The sequence below is a fragment of the Cebus imitator genome, unplaced genomic scaffold (genome assembly GCF_001604975.1).
Source record: "Cebus imitator isolate Cc_AM_T3 unplaced genomic scaffold, Cebus_imitator-1.0 Scaffold72, whole genome shotgun sequence".
Taxonomy (NCBI): domain Eukaryota; kingdom Metazoa; phylum Chordata; class Mammalia; order Primates; family Cebidae; genus Cebus; species Cebus imitator.
This window is the reverse complement of record NW_016107387.1, coordinates 4,983,526-5,008,332: the sequence shown is the minus strand read 5'-3', so window position 1 is coordinate 5,008,332 and position 24,807 is coordinate 4,983,526. Positions and strand designations below refer to the sequence as shown.

The window sequence follows — 24,807 nt, the reverse complement described above, 5'->3', positions numbered from 1 at the left end:
GCCCAGCTAATTTTTGTATTTTTAGTAGAGACAGGTTTCTCCATGTTGGTCAGGCTGGTCTTGAACTCCTGACCTCAAGGAGGCCTTGGCCTCCCAAAGTGCAGGTATTATAGGCGTGAGCCACCGTGCCTGGCCTTGCCTCTGTTCTTTATGCTGGGGGTGAGGACTTAAGGCTCGCCCAGCCAACTCCAAATCACTCACTGTGGGTCCCCAGGGACAGTGGTCCTGGCAGCTTTAAAGGGGGAAATGCCAAGTCTTGCAAACCACGGTGGAAAATGCCACCTTTACATCAGCCATGCTCTCTAGGGTGGCTCTTGAGGCAACAGATACCCCAGAGGGACACATCCCGGCCACTTGGGTATGCGTGCCACTTCTGTCCTGGCTGGGGTGGGAGTCTCACATGATACCCACCACATGGGGAAGACTAAGGGGAGCCAGGGTTCTCCTACCTGCCCGTCCCCACCGTGTGTCCTGCTCGGCCCAAAAGCTGGATGGCAGGTCCTTGCATTCTGACCTCCTGGGTAGCTCTTTATCCACCCTGCCCTGCCTGTGGGTCCAGAGAAGTGAAGTAACTTGTCCAGAGTCACCCAGCTAGCAGTGCTGGGGTCGGGCCTAGAGCCCATTCAGCCAAAAGAACAGAAGCTGCTGTGTGCAGACATCAGGTCAGTGTTTTGCTTGAAAAGGCCTTTCAGTCTGACTGAGCCAGGACTCCGTGGCTCTCGTTCAAAGACGCCCCACGAGTTGCTGGGGCTCCGTGCTGCGCAAGTCAAGAGGAGGTGAGAAAGTCAAACAGACTGTCAATGCTGCTTCCTCTGAGCCCCAAAGTGGGGGCTTCCTCCAAGGAGACGCTGTTTGTAGAGATTTGGGGTCTCGCACAAGACTGGAAGATGAGGCTCTGCAGATTCTTGATCTTCCTTTGGATGATCCATTAGCAACCACCCCACCCCGATGAGGACGTACGTCCTAGGGACCCTTACCAGCCAAAAGCCCTGGGCCCCTGTCCAGCGTGGCCCCTTTCCTTCAGGAACACACGCACCTACCACTAACCCACTTCCCTTCCCTCTCCTTCCTGTGACAATCCGGGTCCCTGGCGGCAGGGCTCATCCTCAGTGCTGCCCCTACTCTTCGCCCTCTCAGCCCTTTGCACCTCCCATCTGGACACAGCCCGTTTCATTCTGCTCTGTTTTGACGGCCTTGACATCCTCCAAGGCTAGCCTGGGTCTGCCTGTGTTGGCAGCTCCTGGAAGCAGGGATCAGGCTGGAAAGAGACAGGAGAGCGTTTTCCTGCACCCTGCTTCATGCTCACATCCTCGCAACAGTCTGTCCTATTGCACTAGGTGGAAGCAGGTGACAGGGCCCTGGGCTGTGGACCTGGAGGCGTCTAGCCCACTGGGCTCAGACTTGGGTTGGGGAAGAAACTTTTTAGTGGAGCCAAGCAGGGCGCTCTGTGCTTGTGTGTGCCAACTCACGCTGTCCTCACAGCAACCCTGCGAATAGGAAGGAAGCCTCCTCTCCATGTCCTAGACAAGGAAACAGAGGCAGAGGAAGGAGACCTGCCCGTGCTCACTGAGCTGGTAAGTGGTGTGGTTCTCATTAGGGCCGTTCACTGCATATTTCAGGCTTTGGCCTTCTGGACACGTCCTGGTCCCCTCATGGTGGAGCAGGCCAGGTGATGAGTTCTGGCCAGTGAGGTATGAGCAGAGGTGTGGGCAGTGAGGGGTGAGCAGAAGGTGATGGCTTTGCTTCTGGGCTGCACATTTCACCGCTGGGGTGAGCGCTTCCAGAGTTCCCTTATCCTTTGCCAGAGAGACCACAGTGGCTTTCCCATCAGCCTGGGTCAGAGCTGGGCAGCAGTCTGGACTCCCAGACCTCAGGTCTTCCTGGCATGCCTGGAGCCCTCAATCCCTGCGAAATGGGACACGTGGCTCTTTCTCTGGTGTCTCTGTCCACAGGGGGTTTCAGGTCATGCCCTCTTTTTTTTTTTTTTTTTTTTTCTGAGGTGGAGTCTTGCTGTGTAGCCCAGGATGGAATGCAGTGGCGCGATCTTGGCTCACTGCAACCTCCACCTTCCAGGTCTTGGTTCAAGCAATTCTCCTAGCTCAGCCACCCAAGTAGCTGGGATTACAGGCACACGCCACCATGCCCAGCTAATTTTTGTATTTTTAGTAGAGACAGGGTTTCACCACGTTGGCCAGGCTGGTCTTGAACTTGAACTTGTGATCTGCCCACCTTGACCTCCCAAAGTGCTGAGATTACAGGCGTGAGCCACCGCGCTCGGCTTAGGTCATGAGCTAATCCACAAGAAACTTGCCTGCCTGTGAATCCCCTACCTTCTTCTCAGTGAAATCTTGCGCTTTGGAAATCACCCATCATCAACCCTAATTCTTTCCACTTTTGTCATGGAGGGGAGAACAAGGTCAGCTGGCCCAGCCTGCTTTCCATGTGGATAACACGAACTCAGCCGTCCCTGGACCTGGCGTCCTCCGCAGGCCTGCCCCATCTGTCTGCTCTGAGACCCACACACACGCACCCACACTGCGCACACTCTCACACAGGGCAGTCAGAGCCAGGTGAGGTGCCAAATAACAGCGTGTTCCCCTGACTTTGTAATCTCACCCCTCTGAACCATCTACAGTGCTCTCCAGCCAGACCACCTCCTGCCCCACCTGCGTTATTCAGCAGCCTTGTTTCTGGCTGCTTATAAAGATGTGTCAGCCTTGAAAGATGAGAGTCAATTGTCACCAAGGAAATGAAAAAGAATGTGCTTCTAGGGCCGACGGCAGTTCCCAAAGTACAGTCCAGAAATATTTTTGTGAAGTGGCAGCTGGCTCCACGAGGAGGAGTGCTGAGCCTGGCGGGGTGGCAGTTACACACTCAGACACACCCGTCACCTACCTCCTTCCCCATTACCCGGACACACAGGGCCCTGAATATACACCCATTTCCTACACAGAAACATGGCTTCCGCAAGCACTCCAGACATCAAGGCTTCAAACTGCCTCTTCATCTGGTGTCCCCAGGATGCCCAGAGTACTGCCAGGTGGCCACAATCCACTGGCAGCCATGAAGCAGGGACCTCGAGGGACCCCTGGCTAGCACCAAAATGATCAAAGTCAAAACTCAAAGGGCCACACTGGGCCCGGTGCACTAGGCGGCTCTCCAGAGCTTTGAGTCTTTACGGAAGCAATGCACAAGAGTTAGGAGCTTTGGGGGAATTTATTGAGGGCAGGCTTTGCGTACCAAAAGGGTGCTGGGTTTTCATCTGTCGTTGGCAGGTGTCACGGCTGATGGTCTCTTTACCGCCATCAGTTGGTTGGCCAGACTGCGACGACCACAATAGCCACGAGCAGCAATAAAATCACCATGATCATCCCTGAAAAAGAGGAGCAGAAAATACCTCTTTTAATGATTCCTGCCAGAAGAGCTTCACACATTCTGAGTGTCTGCAAAGAGTCAGAGGGATGTAGCTCCCTCTGAGCCTTGTACTCTGAGGCGGAGAGGGGTGGTCAGTAGCCTGGGGCAAGGCTGCTGCCCAGCTCTGGCTTTGCAGGATGGTGAGTGCAGAAGGAGGGGCCTGGTGTGGTCAGGCCTCTCCAGGCTACACTCAGGCCAGGAGGGGGAGCCTGCTATGCCCCTGACTCTAGCATCTGTGCACACCCTGGACCACAGGGGAGGGTAGAAGTAGCGGACAGTAGCCACCCTCACTACTCAATCAGATTATGCATTGATGAAGCACTGATAAAGCAAAGGGCTTAGGAGCTGTATTCTAGAACCCAGTTCTCCTTTCTCCACATGGCTTCACTTTGTCTTCTTGAGTCCAAGATCCTTTTGTCACCCATGTGTAAAAACATTCACGAACAGAGGTGCTCGTTTTAATATATACTTTTTCTGCTAGTAGTTTCTGGTTTCATTTCCCGACATTTCTGGCTGGAGAGCATGGGTCTTCCCAGCCAGCACCACGGTGGGTCCAGCTTTGCCTGCCAGCCCTGCAGTCGTGCATTTGGATTGACCATGGCCTGTTCCTCCACCTGATGCTGATGAAGTGGGCCCCACAGAACGCAGCCCTCCCTCAAGGCAATGAGCTCACTGTCGCCCATGTTCATTTGCCCAGTAGTTAACAATGAGTGCTTGCCACACGCCAGGTATCAGGGGTGACAAGGTGTAGCATAAGGGAGGTGGGGCGTGCCTAGTGCCAAGTAAGCACTCAAGAAAGGTTTGCTCACTCAAGAGTCCTTGAGCTGCCAAGGCCCCAGGAGGGAGGTGGGGAGCAGAAGAGGAGAGGTCCATGAAAATGCTTCAGAAAGTAACAGGGAGAGCCACATGTGCAGAGTCACATGGTCGCGTGGCCATCAGGACTGCTCAATCCTGCTGTAGTCTGTGGCCTAAGTTTGTCAGCAAAGAAAATGCTAAATTTCATTCAGACATTTGTGAAAATAAGAGTGCCATTTGCGGCCGGGTGCAGTGCTCACATCTGGGTGCAGTGGCCAGGTGCAGTGGCTCACATCTGGGTGCAGTGGCCAGGTGCAGTGGCTCAGCACTTTGGGAGGCTGAGGTGGGTGGATCACAAGGTCAGGAGATTGAGACCATCCTAGCCAACATGGTGAAACCCTGTCTCTACTAAAATACAAACAAACAAACAAAACTAGCCAGGCATGGTGGTGCACGCCTGTAGTCCCAGCTACTTGGGAGGCTGAGGCACGGGAATCACTTGAACCCAAGAGGCGGAGGTTGCAGTGAGCCGAGATCGTTTCACTGCACTCAAGCCTGGTGACAGAGTAAGACTCCGTCTCAAAAAAAAAGAGGGCAATTTGCTTTTTCTTCCAAGTTCACAGACTTCCTGAATCCCCTCCACAGATCCTCAAAGTTCACTGTGGATCAGGTAGTGTAAATCTTAAGCTCAACCCATGTGGGCACGGCACCATGGTTTTGAATAGTGAGAAGACTTAAAAATGTGTGGCCAGTGGGTGGGTGCAGTGGCTCACACTTGTAATCCCAGCACTTTGGGAGGCCAAGGTGGGCGGATCATCTGAGGTCCGGAGTTCGAGACCAGCCTGGCCGACATGGTGAAACCCCGTAAAAAATACCAAAAAAAAGTTAGCCTGGTGTGGTGGCGGGCACCTGTAATCTCAGCTACCAGGGAGGCTGAGGCAGGAGAATCACTTGCACCCGGGAGTGTGCAGTAAGCTGAGATTGCACCACTGCACTCCTCCAGCCTGTACAACAGCAGCAAAACTCCATCTCATAAAAAGAAGTATGGCAAGCTTCTTTGTCATCTACCTGTGATTGTGGGTGAATTTTTCTAATACAGGCCCTTTCTCTGATGATCCAATCTTTTGAGAGATGCTTCTCTTGGGGACCCAAGATTTCTCTCCCTGTTCCTGTAGGTGAAAACCTCAAGCCTAGTGTACGCTTAAGGCTCTGCCAACTTTGGTTTATGGGCCAAATCTGGCTGTGCTCTGTTTCTGGACAACTCATGAGCTAGCAATAGTTTTTTTTATATTTGTAGAGGGTCGTCTAAAAAATAAAAGAAGGAGATGTGACAACGTCTGTGGTCTGCACAGCCTAAACTATTTATGACCTGGCTTTTTCCAGGGGCTTGCTCGCTCCTGCTCTCCATCACAGTGACCGATAATGACCCAGCTGCAGCAGTTCATCCACTTAGGTGCTGGCTTTCAATGCTCTGTTCATTTCTTTCATCTAGGGATTTCCTTTCTTCCTTGTAAATTCAGCTATGCATTAACATTTGTGGGTGGGTTTACACTATTTTACCTGACATTTCAAGATGCTTGCAGTGAGAAAGTAGGGGTAGGGATTTGTGTGTGTGTGTGTGTGTGTGTCTGTGTGTGTGTGTTTGTGACTATCTTAGTCCATCTTCTTCCCAGAAGCAGAAGAACAAATCTTTTTTTTTTTTTCCTTGAGACAAAGTCTCACTCTAGTCCCACAGGATGGAGTGCAATGGAGTGATGTGGGCTCACTGCAAACTCCGTCTCCCGGGTTCAAGCGATTCTCCTGCTTCAGCTTCCTGGGTGACTGGGATTACAGGCACTTGCCACGTGCTTGGCTAATTTTTGCATTTTTAGTAGAGATGCTGTTTCACCATGTTGGCCAGGCTGAACTCCTGACCTCAGGTGATCCGCTCGCCTCGGTCTCCCAAAGTTCTGGGATTACAGGCGTGAGCCACTGCTCCTGGCAGAAGAACAAATCTTTTCACTGATTTCTGCCTCCAGAAACATCTCCAGGTTGACCAAAAGCTCCCCTGGGCAGGAGCATCGCTAGTTCTTGGTTATTCTCGTGCCTGTATGGTGTCTGGTCGAGGACTTGTTCCTGGCTGGGTGAAGGTTTCTGCTGCTCAACATCAGGAGAAGATGATGGGAATGAGGAGGCAGGCACAGGCAGGGGTGGGGTGAGGGGGCAATCCCTGGCACTCCAGGGCCTGGGCTTACCCTAAGTTGAGAGGGAGGGGCTGACAGCTGAGGAGATACGGGAAAGGATGAGAGGTGTTTGAGGAAGAGGTAGCGCTCCTGAGGCTCCAGCAGGATCACAGCTGGGAGGACACGTGGGCCTAGAAGCTCTCTGTGCAGCAAGGCAGGCTCCACACTGAGGCTCTGATGGCCCAGAGCAGAGGCCGGTACAGTGACCGTGAATTGTCAAATCGGGGTGATTATGAGAGCGTCGGAACAAGTGACAAGAACAGATAAATCAAGAAGAACAACTGCCAACCCAAATGCCCATCGATGATAGACTGGACAAGGAAAACAACAACAAAATAACAACTGATTGGGAAGAGGAAAGCACACATCTGGTTTTAGCTTCTACACCCCAAGCTTGAAGTCCCAGGGAAGAGGCCTCGAGGCACCCGCAGTCGCTACCATTCCTGATTCGGAGCCCTGCGGTGAGGGACCGCCCGGCCTGTGCATTCCTCAGTCCGGTCCGTGCTCCGCGGTCCGGTCCGTGCTCTGTGATGGAGCTACAGCAGGCTTTTCGGAATGTAAAGCACGTCAGGTGACCTCCTTGCTTAAACCCTCCAAAGGCTGAAATCAAGATCCAAACTTTACAGACTTGGCCTTGCACAACCTGGCCCTGCAACCCTGCAGCCGCACTCTGCTTGCTGTGCTCCAGCTACCCTGGGTGTCTCCACTGCCTGCGACAGGCCGATGCACAAGGCAAGGGCCCTGCCTCCCGGCTTCTACATGTGCTACCCTTTCCATCCAAGAACTCCCCACCCTTGGTCTAGTAAATCCCCCAAACTCAGTGTCAGTGGCACTTTCCCAAGGAACTCTTTGTTGTCCTCCAGTTACCTGTGCCCTCTTTGCCCCCCTAAGTTCTCCATGGTAACCCTTTTTAAATTTTTTTTTTTGAGATGGAGTCTTGCTCTGTAGCCCAGGCTTGAGTGCAAAAGGTGTGATCTCGGCTTACTGCAGCTTCTGCCTCCCGAGTTCAAGTGATTCTCCAACCTCAGTCTCCCGAGTATGTGGGACTACAGGTGCCCACCACCACACCTGGCTAACTTTTGTATTTTTAGTAGAGATGGGGTTTCACTATGTTGGCCAGGCTGGTCCAAACTCCTGACCTCAAGTGATTCACCCTCCTTGGCCTCCCAAAGTGCTGGGAATACAAGTGTGACCCACCGCACCTGCCTTAAATCATTATTTAGGTACTCAGTTACCATCTATCTCTCCTGGGCACATGAACGTCTACAACAGGGACTGTGGTTTCTCATTCACCCCCATATCCCCAGTACTCAGAACAGAGCCTGACACAGGAAAGAGGCACAGACACACACACACACACACACACACACACACACACACACGTGTGTGTGTGTGTGTGTGTGTGTGTAAAAATGAATACATGTATTGAATTTTTGCAAGGGATAAGAAGAGACACAAGCGGCACAGAAGGAGTGATCAACAGAGGGAGAAGCTGAGAAAATGTGGCAAGAAGGCCAATGAGCAAGAAAATTCAAAAAGTGGTCAATGCCAACCCATAGTACTGCAGAGGGAAGAAGACAGAAGAAAGCTCCTGGGCTGCAGAGACCTTCCCTAGCAGTTTTAGCACATGGTGGGTGGGTCTATTGAACTATTATTATTACAGTGGTGCCTTTAAAGCTGCTAATTTTTCTACCACAGATACTGTGAATTAGACAAATTGTGTCCCAGTAAAGGCATGACGGGGCGCACAGTATCAGCAATGGCCATCTTGGACAGTAAGTTGATAAGATGTGATAAACTGCGTTCTTGTCCAAAAATGAAAAGGGGGATTTCAAGAGTAATGACAAATAAGGCTTTTATATTTTAAACCCTTTCAGAGCAAACAGGAGGAGACTTTCAACAGGCTTAAGTAAACTGGTGTCTATTGGGGTCAACTGAGGAGGTCATTTTAAGATGGCTGGTGACAGCGATAAGCAAAGGCCAACTGCTGCCTTTTGGATTCTTTGGGTCAAAGGAAAGGTGTTTATCTACCTTATCACTGCAATCCTTTTTCTTTGAGAAGTTTGGCTTTCTTGGAATGTGATCCCAGCTCTGGCACCTTTCTGAATGGAGTGTCTCTCCTCTGAAGGATGTTTCAGAATGAGTAGGCAAGGATCTTTTAGAAGCCAGGGAAAGCTGAGCCACACCGTTTGTGAAATAGTCACACGTGCCCAGTTTGGTGCTAAGTGCTATGGGGATATTGCTTGGCTTAATTCTCCACATTATACATCTCCATTGTATATATGAGGAAGCTGAGGTTCTGGAAGGTTCACTCTCCTACCTAAGGCCCTCTGGCTGGTAAGAGGAAGAACTCGAATTGGAATCCAGGTGGGTAGGACCCTCTGCCCACACTCTAACCCTTCTCTGCACCAGTGGAGCCCGTGTGGAGGCATCCTGACCTGAGACAGAGTGTAGGGTCCGTCAGGGAGAGAGGCCCAGACTCCCTGGAGCTGAAACACTGGGGTAAAGAGTTTCTTCTCTTTCCATCCTCTTCTCTTTCTTGCTCCCTCCCTCCCTCCTTCCCTTCCTTAGCTTTTTATGATGGAAAATTTTAAACATATACAAAAGCAGACCGAAGGCCATGCAGAACGGGGATGAGCCCAACCGTCAGCTTTTTTTTTTTTTTTTGAGTTTTGCTCTTGTTACCCAGGCTGGAGTGCAATGGCGCGATCTCGGCTCACTGCAACCTCCGCCTCCTGGGTTCAAGCAATTCTCCTGCCTCAGCCTCCTAAGTAGCTGGGATTACATGCGCGCGCCACCATGCCCAGCTAATTTTTTGTATTTTTAGTAGAGACGGGGTTTCATCATGTTGACCAGGACGGTCTCGATCTCTTGACCTCATGATCCACCCGCCTTGGCCTCCCAAAGTGCTGGGATTACAGGCGTGAGCCACCGTGCCCCAGCCCATCCATCAGCTTTAACAGAGATCCATTCACGGCCAGTCTGGCTTTATGCAAACCCTCACCTGCTCCCTGTGTCTCATGTATTATTTTGAAACGAATTCCAGACAGGTCATCTACAAATATTTCAGTAAATATCACTAAAAGGCACCATTAAAAAAAGACACACACACTCCCTGCGACATAACCACAGAGGGTCTGACGGTTCCTAAAGGTGGAGGCAGGGAAGAGCTGGGGACTCTTCTGATCTAGGGAGGTGGCTCCAGTCTCGAGGATGCAGCAGACCCTCCTGCTGGAGGGTCATGGGAACCGGCATCATACTTGGTCACGTGTGAAAGACAGAACTTAGTATGTCTGCCTCAGAATAGTTCTTAAACCTCATGGGGGTCTACTCATCCATTTCCCCAGCTAAGGAAATGTTTGACATTTCAGAACAAGGAAAGACAGTCGAACTTCTGGGAGGCTGCCAACTTCTTAAACAATGAACGCTCTCTGCCCCCAACGCGAGCACAGAACACCTGGTGCAGCTCCTGACTTCAGGACCGTTTCCTCCGCGTTTCACTCAGCTCCTGCCCTGGGCCCGCTGGCACCTGGAGAGGCAGATTTTCCCTTCCAATCCTCAAGAGTCCCTTTCAGGGGCAGGCAGGGGATGCCAGGGTTACAGGAGTGGAAAAAAATGTCCATTTCCTTTGGTCAGTTTACCAGATGAGTATTACTCAACCACTTACAATATTTACAAGTCCAGCTCATGGCAATTAAAAAAAGATGTAAGAAAACAAACTCCTTTTCAAACTGGGAGAGGATATTAAACACAGTCTCTCAGGAACAGTGTTGTGTTTTCTGAAGATTGTTCATCTGGAGTCATGGTCCCATACTTTTTTCCAGTGAAACACTGGAGACTAGCAAAATATGGAGCTTGTGCTGCCAGCACCCCTGCCACAGTTGGGTGTAGGTCACAGCTCTCAGTGTCCACTGACATGGAGGAGGAGGGGAAGGAGGGGAAAGAAATCTGGAGGCTGACTTTGCGAGAGAGAGAGAGCGAGAGAGGGCAGATCTCCGTGGTGGTCACTTCTGCCCTGTAGCTGCAGGGGAACGTGGCAGGTACACTGATGGGAAAGGAGCAGGGAGGGAGGGGTGATGCACAGATTATCCAGGGGGAGTCTTTTTCTGGTTTTGCTTCAAGGAAAGCTGCCTTAGCTGCTCACTACTGTTGGTTGTCTTGAACCAAAATGCTTATTTTGGCCAGGCACGGGGGCTCACACCTGTGACCCCAGCACTTTGGGAGGCTGAGGTAGGTGGATCACCTGAGGTCAGGAGTTCAAGACCAGCCTGGCCAACATGGTGAAACCCCATCTCTACTGAAAAATGCAAAAAGTAGCCAGGCTTGGTGACAGGTACCTGTAATCCCAGCTACTCAGGAGGCCGAAGCAGGAGAATTGCTTGAACCCAGGAGGTGGAGGTTGCAGTGAGCCAAGATCGCACCACTGCACTCCAGCCTGGCCAACATGGCAAAACCTAGTCTCTACTAAACAATGCAAAAATTAGCTGGGTGTGGTGGCAGGCACTTGTAATCCCAGCTTCTTTGGAGTCTGAGGCTGGAGAATCGCTGGAACTCAGGAAGCGGAGGTTACAGTGAGCTGAGATCATGCCACTGAAATCGTGCCACTGTGCTCCAGTCTCAGTGACAAAGCAATATTTCATCTCAAAACAAAAAACAAAAAAAACAACGAAATGCGTATTTTTTGTTTGCCTCACCTTTCACACCAGAAGAGTTAGGCCAACTGGCAACTCCCATGTCACTGATAACCTCTAAAGATGAATAGAAGACACTTAGGGACGATTCCTGTAGTTTGGTGGTTGTTTTTTTTTTTTTTTTTTCGCAGTTGTGCCTGTCAATAGAGGTGACATTTGCTTATGTATTAACCAGTTGATTCTCACTGATCAAACAGACTTTTCACAGCAGACTCCTGAGCTGAGGTGGGGAATAAGCAGGAGAAGAGACAAAACTGGAATATTTATCTTTAAAAGTTCATGTAAATGTTCCCTTTAATCCCATGACTGGGCAAATACACTAAGAAAAGAGTAGACACCGTGCAGAGAAGGTGAGCATATTTACATTCTGATTTCCAGAATGAGCGGCTGGAGGATGGCAGCTATGTTTGAGGTCTCTGCCCAGACCTGCCCACTCCAGGGCTGTGAGTGCTCTGCTGGGGGGCCCAGGTGTGGCACTAGCAGCCTTCCTGAAGCTGCTGCTCAGCTGCGCTCAGAGAAACCAGGCACTGGGGGTGTGGAGGGGAGAACCTACCTGCTTCTGATCTCACCCCTCTTGAATCTATCTTACCCCACAGTTCTACATTTGAATTTCCCCTGAATAACGCTTCCATTAAAACACTGGGCAAAAGTCTTCTCTGGTTTTCTGAGTTTGTTTTGTTCTTAGCCTGACATCCAACTCATCCCTGCAAGTTTTCCTCTCTCTGTTTCGTGGGTTCACCTTCCTCTGCAGCTCCAGGGGGTTGCCTCTGACTCATCACTGGAGTCTCTGCCCGCTCCCCTCTGAGTGCAGCCTCAGCCCATTTTCCGCCCGCCCCAGGGCAGGGCTGAGGCCTTGACTGCTTGTCCTCAATATTTCCTATCCTCCATGAAGACTGCTTAGCCCATACACAGCCAGCCTGCCCTGGAATCCAAGGCCATCTGCAGCAAGGCCATTGCTCTTAAATGACTGTCTTCCACCTTTTAGGATCTTTTTAATTTATTTTTATTATTTTATTTTATGTTTATTTTTTGAGACAGAGTCTCCCTTCTGTTGCGCGGCTGGAGTGCAGTGGCATGATCTCAGCTCATTGCAACATCTGCCTCCTCCTAGGTTCAAGTGATTCTCCTGCCTCAGCCTCCCAACTAGCTGAGATTACAGGCACCCACCACCACGTCCAGCTAATTCTTGTATTTTTAGTAGAGACAGGTCTTCACCATGTTGGCCAGGCTGGTCTCCAACCCCTGACTTCAGGTGATCTGCCGATCTCAGCCTCCCAAGGTGCCGGGATTACAGGCATGAGCCACCGCGCCTGACCAGGTTCTTTTATTATTAATACTTCCTTCCTTAAGCCATAGAATCTCCAAAATCAGAGATCAATGCAGTCTGATTCGGTGGAAGGGGCACCGATTTTACAGTCAGGAAGACCTGACTTCTAATCTGCCACTGGTGACCTATGACACATTGGGAAAGGAAGAATTCTCTGGAGCTCGGTTCTACCATCTTTGAAACAAGACTGGAAAATCCTGACTGACTTCACAGGCTTGCTGTGCAGGTTTGGGAAGATATAGTACATGAGATTTCTAGAACATAGCTGGCACTCAGTAAACAGTAACTCTCCCGACAATAATTATTGTTCCTCATGGAGACCCTGCCTGAAACGGGTGCCCAGTAGTGGCAGGTGCTCCATCAATGTCCCACAACAGAGCTGGCCTCACAGAAATCAAATGTCACTCTCTCGAAAAGAAGGAAGAGTCACAAAAACAAGAGGAACACCTGGGTGGCATTTAGTGTAGAAACAGAGGGAGCAATTCTCGCTGAGGCCCGGCGGTGATGCGGGCATCCGGGAAAGATTGGAAGTTCAGGGTGGAATGTCTGGCAGCCTCCGTGTCTGTTATTGGCTACAGGAAAGGCAGCTGTGCTGGGCAGGACACGGGCAGCGGTCAGCAGGCAGGCAGAGCACAGCCAAGTGGACACCAGGTGAGGGGAGCTGTGAAAGGCCTAGATGTGAAAGCCTGTGAGGAAGTGGAGGAGGTCAGAGCCGGGGAGGGTGCGTCACAGGACAGGGTCACAGGCAGGAAGAGGAGAAGTTTAAAGCAAACCACAAGGGGCACCTGGCTTTATAACACGTTCAGCAACGCGGAGAAGGGGCGGAGAGGAACCCAGGGGCAGGGGAGCTGGGCATCTGGGCATGCTGCATAAGTAACAATAATGACAATGAAAATAATAGCTGTAGTGGCCGGGCGCGGTGGCTCACGCCTGTAATCCCAGCACTTTGGGAGGCCAAGGAGGGCAGATCCCGAGGTCAAGAGATCAAGACCATCCTGGCCAACACGGTGAAACCCCATCTCTACTAAAAATACAAAAACTAGCTGGGTGTGGTGGTGCACACCTGTAGTCCCAGCTACTCAGGAGGCTGAGGCAGGAGAATCAATTGAACCCGGGAGGTGGAGGTTGCAGTGAGCTGAGATTGCACCACTGCACTCCAGCCTGGGCTACAGAGTAAGATTCCATCAATCAATCAATTGATCAGTATATAAGTAAATAAATAAATAAAAGTTGTAGTGGCCAGACACGGTGGTTGATGCTTGCAATCCCAGCACTTTGGGAGGCCAAGGCAGGTGGATCACTTGAGCACAAGAGCTCGAGACTAGCCTGGGCAGCATGGTGGAACCCTATCTCTAATTTAAATTTAAAAAAAGAGAAAAATAGTAATGTTAATAGTAGTAGTGTAACAAGAACAGAAGTCGAGAATAAAGCCTAGGCAACAATGCGAGCTCTCACCTCTACAAAAAATATTTTAAAATTAGCTGGCTGTGATGATGCATGGTTATAATCCCAGCTACTCAGAGGCTGAGGTGGGGGGGCTTGCTGGAGCCCAGGAGTTCAAGGCTGCAGTGAGCTCTGATTGCACCACTGCACTTCAGTCTGAGTGACAGAGTGAGATCCTGTCTCTTAAAAGTCAAGAAGGCCGGGCATGGTGGCTCATGCCTGTAATCCTAGAACTTTGGGAGGTTGAGACAGGTGGATCATCTGAGGTCAGGAGTTTGAGATCAGCCTGGCCAACATCGTGAAACCATGTCACTACTAAAAATACAAAAATTAGCTGGGCATGGTGGTGTGTGCCTGTAGTCTCAGCAACTCGGGAGGCTGAGGCAGGAGAATCGCTTGAACCCAGGAGGTGGAGGTTGCAGTGAGCTGAGCTCCCACCACTGCACTCCAGTCTGGGCGACAAAGTGAGACTGTCTTAAAAAAAAAATAAAATAAATAAAAGAAAAGTCAAGATTAATGTACTGTTATGCCATTAGGTACATGCACTCAGAAAGTTTTCAGGACTCAAGTCCCATATTATTTTCACCATCAGACAATGAGGCTAGCAGGGCAACAATTTCCCCCAATCTATAAATAAGAAAATAGGGACTCTAAAGTTAACAGGGTGAAAAGAAGAGCTGAGACCCCTAAGTCTTGACCATCCCACACTCCCTCCAGAGTGCCCAGGAAGGCAGAGGCCGGCGACCTGACTGGCGCTGGGTGAATGGCCATGTTCTCCGGGAAGGACCATCAGGGAGCTCGGCCTGACTCAGAGAGCTGGGAGGTCAGGATAGGAGGAGGCGACCTGGGTGGGCCGTGGACGTCCTGCAGGATGAAGGTAGCGAGCCACAGACTGTGACATGTGCCTGTGACTCCTCAACGAAACAGGTTACTGGGCAAAACAATCAGCCCCCAAATAGAATCTTAGCTGGATCTTAGTTTTGTGTCATGCTGACTGAATGTAACAGTCTGAGCCTTTAGACAAGATTGCAGTTGAGGAATACAGGACAGTGGGCTGAGAAAGGGCCTGCAGGGTCCAGCCCGAGCTTTCTGGCTTCTGTGAGCAAGTTACCCAACACCTCTGCTTTCAGGCTTCCTCAGGGACCACGTGGGACAACGCACACATTTCCTAAAGCTGCGGGCGGATGGCAGGATATAGCAGCCCAGGGCCTGGTACACAGCCAGTGCTGGCTAAACATGGGCTGGCTAAATTCTTCTGAAAAGTACCAGCTTTCTGAGGGTCAGAACTGTGGTCTTTTAGGCTGTGTGTAGTGGCTCACGTCTATAATCCCAGCACTTTGGGAGGCTGAGGTGGGTGGATCACCTGAGGTCAGGAGTTTGAGACCAGCCTAACATGGTGAAACCCCATCTCTACTAAAAATACAAAAATTAGCCAGGCGTGGTTGTGTGAGCCTGTAATCCCAGCTACTCTGGAGGATGAGGCAGGAAAATCACTTGAACCAGGGAGGCGGAGGGTGCAGTGAGCCGAGATCACACCACTGCACTCTAGCCTGGGCAACAGAGCGAGACTCCCTCTCTAAAAAAAAAAAAAAAAAAAGATCTGTGGTCTTTTGTGGGGTGGCTCTTTGGAGCAGCCAGGCCAGTGCCCCTCATGTGCCTGGGTGGGTTTGTGCTGAGGTGACACCGGGAAGAGAGAGGCACCCTCCTCACCCTGGCAACTCAGTCCTTTTCTCGGAAGGCCAAGCCCCCACCTGGAGAGAATTCGGCCCCAGCCCGAGCTGGTGCCCAGCACCATGCTGACAAGGCACTGCTCTGCAGGAACACAGAAATGTGGAAAGAATCAGCTGGAAAGAAGGCAGCAACTGTTGGAAAAGAGAACAGTGTGAAGAAAGACATCTGGGGGCCAGAGGGAGCAAGAGAATCAGGGGAAGGTGACTTGGAAGGGGTGGGGGTTGAGATGAAGGGAAAAAGGACTGGCCTAGAAACAGGAAATTAAAAGGAATTAAGACTGCAGGTCATGGGGCCGACAAGCTGGATGGCAGCCGAGTGAAAGGCAGGTCCCTGGGATCTGGGGTCTAGGATCCAGGCATGAGCACCTGGCCGGGTGTCAGGTGGCCGTGCAGCAGCAGTCACAGCCATGGGGCTCTGGTGAGGCTGCCACTTGGTCAATGGAGACTTCGCATGAGAGCCCACGGCCCAGCCAAGGAGAGTCAGGTCAGACTGGCTGGTGAAGCTGTCCCAGTGCTGAATAGCAGCACTGCCCCAGTAAGATTTACCCAAGACACTTAGGCTTACCCATACTAGAACCAGACTGAACAGGTAACTGTTTAGTAACTGCTGTGTGTCAGGCCCAATTGACGCAAAGATACACACCTGGTTCTTCACGGGTCTGTGGGTCTGATGAGAGATGCAGAAAACCAACCCCATCTGTACCCACGCCCAACACAAACACGGAACTCTGCAGATGACAGCCGCTCCTTAGAGGGAGTGTGTCAAAACTCCGCCATTATTGTCGCTTCCTGCACAGAAAGTGCTGAATAGTTTCTAGGTTCCATCTGTGTTTTTAAGGTGTTATTCATTTCCCTTCCCTGAAATTTGCTCAGCTCTACAATCGCCAGAAGTCAAGGGCAGAATTCAATTGTAAACAGATAATCCTTCCTATCAGCCACCAAGAGCAGCAGATTAGGAGTTGTCAAGCCAATAATTTAATGCCAATTCTCTGGCACGTCAATATTTGCTAAGAAATATCCCTTCATTGTGCTGTGTGTTACCCCTGGGAATGTGAATCTGTCTGGAGTCTGGCAGAAATTCAAGTGTCTTTGAAAAGACAGTCAGGAACTCTGTTACGGATATCTTGTTTTGACAATTCCCTCTTGGCTGTCAGAAGATTCCTGCGAGGTTCCAGTCAGGCTATGGATTCAGCATTACAAACCCCTCCATTTGTCTTATTTAGATACTTTACCTGGCACCACTTAGGGACAGCTGGCAGGGCGACACCAGAGCACCGCTACCAAAGTTCTACAAAGGCAGGGCAAAGGGACATCGCTGCTACAATCAGCTTTGTCAATACATCAAATGCTTATCTGATTTGTTAAAAAATCATGCCGGGTGCAGTGGCTCACGCCTGTAATCCTAGCACTTTGGGAGGCTGAGCCAAGTGGACTGCCTGAATTCAGGAGTTCGAGACCAGCCTGGCCAACACAGTGAAAGCTTGTCTCTACTAAAATACAAAAAATTAGTTGGGCGTGGCAGTGTGCACCTGTAATCCCAGCTACTCAGGAGGCTGAGGCAGGAGAATTGCTAGAACCTGGGAGGTAGAGGTTGCAGTGAACCGAGATCTCGCCACTGCACTCCAGCCTGGGTGAAAGAGTGAAACCCTGTCTCTTAAAAAAAAAAAGGAAATCATTTGACCAATATGCAAAGACTATGCAGTAGATCTGCATTGGGTTTCTGAGTTCCATGCCTCAAAACAACATATTTCTGGAGTGGCCCAATAGTGTGTCTGTTCAACTTAACCCTGCCTCCATATACACAGCTGATGTGATGGACCTCAGGTGAGGCCAACCAGGTACTCTTCTCCACCAATTTTGGGTTTTGACCTGAGCACAGCTGGGGCTCAGTCACAGGAATGGTAACACTCGAGGGGTGGGCCACGAACTTGGCCCGGAAGGTCCCAGGCCCAGCCTTTGCTCAGACTTGTCCTTAGACTCGGTTGGCTCCATCATCCCTTGGGTTCCCACAAATACCTCAACATCACTCAAATAAAGGACATGTTTTTTAACCTAAACGGGTCAAAGTCATTTCTGCTTATTTGCAACCAAGACCTTTTGGCAGAGAGATCAGCAAAAATCACTATTTGTGTCTAGTTAATTGGAAAACCGTAAGCATGACCTTAGCATGCTTTTGCTTTACTACTTTAGTCTTCAAAGGGCAGTCCCAAGAAGTTGCCCCTGAGGACACCCAGTCTGGGTTCCAACTTTTTACTCTGAAGAAGCTAAAGTCCCCACAGAAATACCTGTTGACTGCACTCCAGCCTGGGCAACCAGAGGGAGATCCTGTCTCTAAAAAATAAGCAAATAAGGAAAATATGGAATTCTAATATAAGAAGTATCTCATGACTTGCTTTCATTTAACTAATGGTCTTAAATATCGTTCATACAGACCTACCTTCAATCTTTTTAGTGGCTGCAGACTACTTGTTCAGAAGATACCCTGGTACTAGACTTTGAGGCTATTTCAAAATTTTTGCTGTAAAAAGAAATGCTGCAGAAAACATCTTTGAACATAAACCTTTGTGTATGTGTACATGAATTTCTGTAGGATAGATTTCTATATATGGAATCCTGGGACAAAAAGTATGTGCATTTTTTATTTTGATAGTCTCGCTGATTGTATTTTCCAGCAACGATCTCTCTCAATCCACATACTCTTCATAGAATGTGACTTTGACATTCCTCTCATCAGGAGGTAGGATCTGAGTCCTCTCCCAGTGAACCTGATAAGCCCTTGGTGACTACTGCACCAATACAGTACGGCAGCAGTGACACTCTGTGACTTTCAACGCGAGGTCATAAAGATGACACACCCTTCCACCTTGCTTGTTCAGCACAGCCACCATGTGAGTGGCTCACCGTCCATAAGGCTGCCACGTTACAAGGCAGCCCAAATTAGTCCAAATGGAGAGACCACATGAGATCATAAGAAGAGAGAGTCAAGAGATGCTGAGCCAGCCCCACCGGGTCCCAGCTTCACCATTATACTGACTATATTACAACTGCATGAAAATCCCGAGGCAGAGCCAGCCAGCCGAGCCCTTTTCAAATTCCTAACCCACAGAATTGTGAAGTGCAGCAAAACAATTGTTTTACATTGCCAAATTTTGGGGTGATCTTTTATTTATTTATTTACTAGACAGAGTCTCACTCTGTTGCCCTGGCTGGAGTGCAGTGGTGCAATCTTGGCTCTCTGCAACCTCTGCCTCCCAGGTTCAAGCGATTCTCCTGCCTCAGCCTCCTGAGTAGCTGGAATTACAGGTGTGAGCCACCACGCTGGCTAATTTTTAGATTTTTTTTAAGAGATGAGGTTTCATTATGTTGGTCAGGCTGGTCTTGAACTCCTGACCTGATGATCCACACGCCTCAGGCTCCCAAAGTGCTGGGATTACAAGCATGAGCCACTGCACCCGGCCAATCTTTTACTTTTTTTGAGACAGGGTCTTACTCTGTCACCCAGGCTGGAGTGCAATGGCATGGTCACTGCTCACTGTAGCCTCCACCTCCAGAGCTCAAGTTATCCTTCCACCTCAGCCTCCTAAGTAGCTGAGACCATAGGTGCATACCACCATACTCGGCAAAGTTTTAAATTTTTTGTAGAGAGGGGGTCTCCCTGTGTTCCCAGGGCTCCTCTCAAACTCCTGGGCTCAAACAATCCTTCCTCCTCATCCTCCCAAAGTGCTGGGATAACAGGCATGAGCCATTGCACCCAGCCTGATTTTTTAAACACAGCAATAGATAACCAGGATGGACAGGATCTGCCAAATCGCAAACAACAATTCTCAGCAGCAATATAAGAGCAAGAAGGCTAATTCTCTTCTGAGCATGTCTAGTGAACTAGTATGCTTCACATGGTTTTAAATTTTAAACTAGAAACAATATATAAAACAATATGCATACATGTAGTCATTTTGGAAAATAAAGAAGATGGAAAAAAGAAAGGCCAGGTGCGGTGGCTCGTGCCTGTAATCCCAGCACTTTGGGAGGCTGTGGTGGGAGGATCGCTTGGGCCCAGGAGTTTGAGACCAGCCTGGGCTACATAGGGAGACCTCGTCTCTACAAAAAATAAGAATAAAATTAGCTAGGTGTGGTGGCACACACCTGTGGGTCCCACGTACTCAGGAGGCTGAGGTGGGAGGATCGCTTGAGCTCAGGAGGTGGAGGCTACAGTGAGCCATGATTGTGCCACTGCACTCCAGCCTGGATGAGAGGGCAAGACCCTGTCTGAAAAGGAAAAAAAAAAAAAAAAAAGTTGTCATCTTCCCAAATTCCTAACTCTTTTCTTTCACGGTCACATACCCTATTATTTTACAAGCAATCTTTGATTAATATTGTTAATACTATTGTCCTAAAGAGTCAAAGTGAATACGAGATGGACTCCAGTTCTGGGTCGAGAGGTATCTGGGGTTCAGATCGGGGCAGGGGAGCTCACCCTCTTGAAACAAATCTAACACACTCTGGATGGGGCATGCTAGTTGGATAGAGCCTTCCCACTGGGGATCCCTCCTTCCCTGAGCATACTGCTTATGGGCGCACTGGGGGCCTGGTTCAGGCAGGTCCAGGGGAAATGCATGTACATTGCCTCTGCTACCACGGTGCTTCTAACAAGAGCCACGCCCAGCACCATGACTGACATTAGGCAAGGTCTATCCACTTTGCATACATTATATACATTACACATTGAGCAGCTCAGTACATGGTTACTGAAATGAAACAGAAGGTCCTCACTCCTGATTTGCTTGGGAAAGAAGAAATCACACTGGTATCCTCTGTGTCTTGCATCTCTGTTGTGGCTTTTGATTGAACAAATGTTGACTAAGCACTTACCGGATACTGTTCTAGGCACCGGGGCTACAGCAATGAACCAAACAGACAAAAAGTTCTGCCCTCGCTGAATTAAGGCCAGGCACAGTGGCTCACACCTGTAATCCCAACACTTTGGGAGGCCGAGGCAGGCAGATTATGAGGTCAAGAATTCAAGACCAGCCTGACCAATACAGTGAAAGCCCGTCTCTACTAAAATTCAAAAATTAGCCAGGTGTGGTGGTGTGTGACTGTAATCCCGGCTATCAGGAGGCTGAGGCACGAGAATCACTTGAACCCGGGAGGCAGAGGTTGCAGTGAGCTGAGATCACGCCATTGCACTCCAGCCTGGGCAACAGAGCAAGACTCCATCTCAAAAAAAAAAAAAAAAAAAGATCTGTGGTCTTTTGTGGGGTGGCTCTTTGGAGCAGCCAGGCCAGTGCCCCTCATGTGCCTGGGTGGGTTTGTGCTGAGGTGACACCGGGAAGAGAGAGGCACCCTCCTCACCCTGGCAACTCAGTCCTTTTCTCGGAAGGCCAAGCCCCCACCTGGAGAGAATTCGGCCCCAGCCCGAGCTGGTGCCCAGCACCATGCTGACAAGGCACTGCTCTGCAGGAACACAGAAATGTGGAAAGAATCAGCTGGAAAGAAGGCAGCAACTGTTGGAAAAGAGAACAGTGTGAAGAAAGACATCTGGGGGCCAGAGGGAGCAAGAGAATCAGGGGAAGGTGACTTGGAAGGGGTGGGGGTTGAGATGAAGGGAAAAAGGACTGGCCTAGAAACAGGAAATTAAAAGGAATTAAGACTGCAGGTCATGGGGCCGACAAGCTGGATGGCAGCCGAGTGAAAGGCAGGTCCCTGGGATCTGGGGTCTAGGATCCAGGCATGAGCACCTGGCCGGGTGTCAGGTGGCCGTGCAGCAGCAGTCACAGCCATGGGGCTCTGGTGAGGCTGCCACTTGGTCAATGGAGACTTCGCATGAGAGCCCACGGCCCAGCCAAGGAGAGTCAGGTCAGACTGGCTGGTGAAGCTGTCCCAGTGCTGAATAGCAGCACTGCCCCAGTAAGATTTACCCAAGACACTTAGGCTTACCCATACTAGAACCAGACTGAACAGGTAACTGTTTAGTAACTGCTGTGTGTCAGGCCCAATTGACGCAAAGATACACACCTGGTTCTTCACGGGTCTGTGGGTCTGATGAGAGATGCAGAAAACCAACCCCATCTGTACCCACGCCCAACACAAACACGGAACTCTGCAGATGACAGCCGCTCCTTAGAGGGAGTGTGTCAAAACTCCGCCATTATTGTCGCTTCCTGCACAGAAAGTGCTGAATAGTTTCTAGGTTCCATCTGTGTTTTTAAGGTGTTATTCATTTCCCTTCCCTGAAATTTGCTCAGCTCTACAATCGCCAGAAGTCAAGGGCAGAATTCAATTGTAAACAGATAATCCTTCCTATCAGCCACCAAGAGCAGCAGATTAGGAGTTGTCAAGCCAATAATTTAATGCCAATTCTCTGGCACGTCAATATTTGCTAAGAAATATCCCTTCATTGTGCTGTGTGTTACCCCTGGGAATGTGAATCTGTCTGGAGTCTGGCAGAAATTCAAGTGTCTTTGAAAAGACAGTCAGGAACTCTGTTACGGATATCTTGTTTTGACAATTCCCTCTTGGCTGTCAGAAGATTCCTGCGAGGTTCCAGTCAGGCTATGGATTCAGCATTACAAACCCCTCCATTTGTCTTATTTAGATACTTTACCTGGCACCACTTAGGGACAGCTGGCAGGGCGACACCAGAGCACCGCTACCAAAGTTCTACAAAGGCAGGGCAAAGGGACATCGCTGCTACAATCAGCTTTGTCAATACATCAAATGCTTATCTGATTTGTTAAAAAATCATGCCGGGTGCAGTGGCTCACGCCTGTAATCCTAGCACTTTGGGAGGCTGAGCCAAGTGGACTGCCTGAATTCAGGAGTTCGAGACCAGCCTGGCCAACACAGTGAAAGCTTGTCTCTACTAAAATACAAAAAATTAGTTGGGCGTGGCAGTGTGCACCTGTAATCCCAGCTACTCAGGAGGCTGAGGCAGGAGAATTGCTAGAACCTGGGAGGTAGAGGTTGCAGTGAACCGAGATCNAAAAAAAAAAAAAAAAAAGATTTACTCAAATTGACGTCCTAGTGTGTGTTTGTTGGGGGCGTTGGCAGGGGGCTCCAGTGTGTGAAGACAAACAAAAACCCAGATCAGAAACTAATATAGTAGACTAGAAGGTGGTAAGTGTTACAAAATCCAGCTCCCCTTGCCTACTGCCCATCATGCAGGGTGGCTGAAAGGCACACACCCCCTTTCCTTCGAGTTCTAGGGGTACAGGGGAGGGAGCGCTGATACGGTCCAGAAACCAGACATCCTAGAGTGGGATTTGGAAACACTGCGGGTAAGACTAGGGTGCCTTCCTACACGGCATCAGGAAACTGCCATACCTAAACATTAATAAGATGTAGGCTTAGAAATAACACATTACGAAAGTTTGTTGGAATGAAGGGTGATGTAATGACAACTGGAAACAGAGAGGGGTGTTATTATGGAGTGTAGAAAAAGGAGAGTTGGAGAGGAAGAAGTTGGCATTGGGTGCCAGCACTTTCCAGAAGAGGGGATGCCCTGGCCAGCGAATTGGAGCCTGCTTGGTCTGTGAGGACATGGGGTGCTTTCTGAGGTGAGAAGCAGTAAGCCACTTCCTGGACAGCAGCTATCCCTCAGATGGCCCTTCTGGACTGTTCTATGCCCAAATGAACAGCGTGCTTCTGAAACTGATGGTGCTTGCCTTTATTAGCAGCCGTTTCACTTCAGCGCAGTGCTGGCTTATAGCTGCAAAGGGCTGGCCACCAGCTGGTGGCTGAAATCGAGAGGAAGCCAGGTCATGGTGTAGAAATAGGGTGAAATAGTAGGCACACGATGTCACCAAGAGTGTAGAAGAATTCGGGTAAATGCATTTCCAGTGAGGAAGGATCACTAGTGTCACTCCTGGTGCTGTGCTCTGGGTGGAGAGCCACTCTGTCATCCAGGAGGCCACTTTGGCCCCCACCTCATCTCCACATTCCTTTCGCCTCCAAGGTGACATGGACTATATATAACCAAGGGCCATGGTGGGGAGGGCAGAAGAAAGATGACTGTTGAGGGCTGTGGGAGAAAAGAAAAATAAGGGCTGGCAAGAGCGCGGCCAGACATGGGCCTTTCACTTAGAGCTGGGTCTTTTCCCAAGTAATCAGAACATTTGTCATAATTATTCAGTGTGGCTCTGAAGCCTGACCCCTTTGTCGAGGCAGAAAAATGGGCCCTCCTCTGTTCACAAGGTCATCTCTGCTTTCAAGTGGCCAACATTCAGCCGTCTTAGGCTCCCTGACCCACTAACTTCCAGCCCTGTGTGTCACTTCCCATGTGTGCGGCAAAATGAGAGAGGGCACAAAAGGGTGAATGCATGCATGAGTACAGGGTTTCCCTCTTTGGAAGCTGTATGGCGCAACAGCTGAACCACCATAGGCTGAACGGGCAGACTGCACGTGTTCAAATCATGGCGCTGTCATTCGAGTAAGGGAGCCAATTCTCTATGGCGAAAATTGGGAGAATAAATAATGACCCTCTGCTCTCAGAGCTGTCACGGACAAAAAGAGAAAATGCTGAGTGCTGAGAGTACTACCAGGCTCATGGTACCTTTTCAACGAAGATTAGCTACTAGTCTCACCTGCTGGGAATTGTTCTTTCTACCAGCGTGGCATTCCCAATCTCCAATCTTTGGAGAGAAGATGCTGTGACCCTTCCCCATTGTGTGATGGCCTTCAGTGTCCAATGCTACCCATATCCTCCCTGCTGTGGGACATCACAGCACCAGTGGGACCTTGGAGCTGAACACAGCAGGCCCCACCGTCAGGCGTGACTACTCTCAGTGCAATCAAACATGGCTTCCAGGCTCCTCTTGAAAATCTTCTCTACCTCACTCTACAGACTTGATCATGAAAACAGACTTTGAGATTTATGTACTCACAAAATTCTCCAACAGTCTGTAAACCTATATATATAAAAATGCTTACATTGTCCAGGTGCAGTGGCTCATGCCTGTATTCCCAGCACTTTGGGAGGCAGAGGCAGGTGGGATCATCTGAAGTCAAGGAGGTCAAGACCAGCCTGGCCAACATGGTTAAACCCTGTTTCTACTAAAAATACAAAAAATTAGCTGGGTGTGGTGGTGGTTGCCTGTAATCTCAGCTACTTGGGAGGCTGAGGCAGGAGAATTGCTTGAACCCAGGAGGCAGGGGTTACAGAGAGCTGAGATTGCACCATTGCACTC

General features: G+C 49.9%; 1 protein-coding gene across 1 annotated transcript in view; it reads right to left on the bottom strand.

The window, feature by feature from the left end:
• Positions 1 to 3,200: 3,200 nt before the first annotated feature.
• The window catches only part of STX8 (syntaxin 8), a 316,569-nt gene continuing 294,962 nt past the window's right edge, over positions 3,201 to 24,807 (bottom strand). Inside the window, exon 8 of the mRNA XM_017531449.1 lies at positions 3,201 to 3,373. Coding sequence (XP_017386938.1) covers positions 3,306 to 3,373 — 68 coding nt within the window. The 3' untranslated portion in view covers positions 3,201 to 3,305. The remainder of the gene's footprint in view (positions 3,374 to 24,807) is intronic.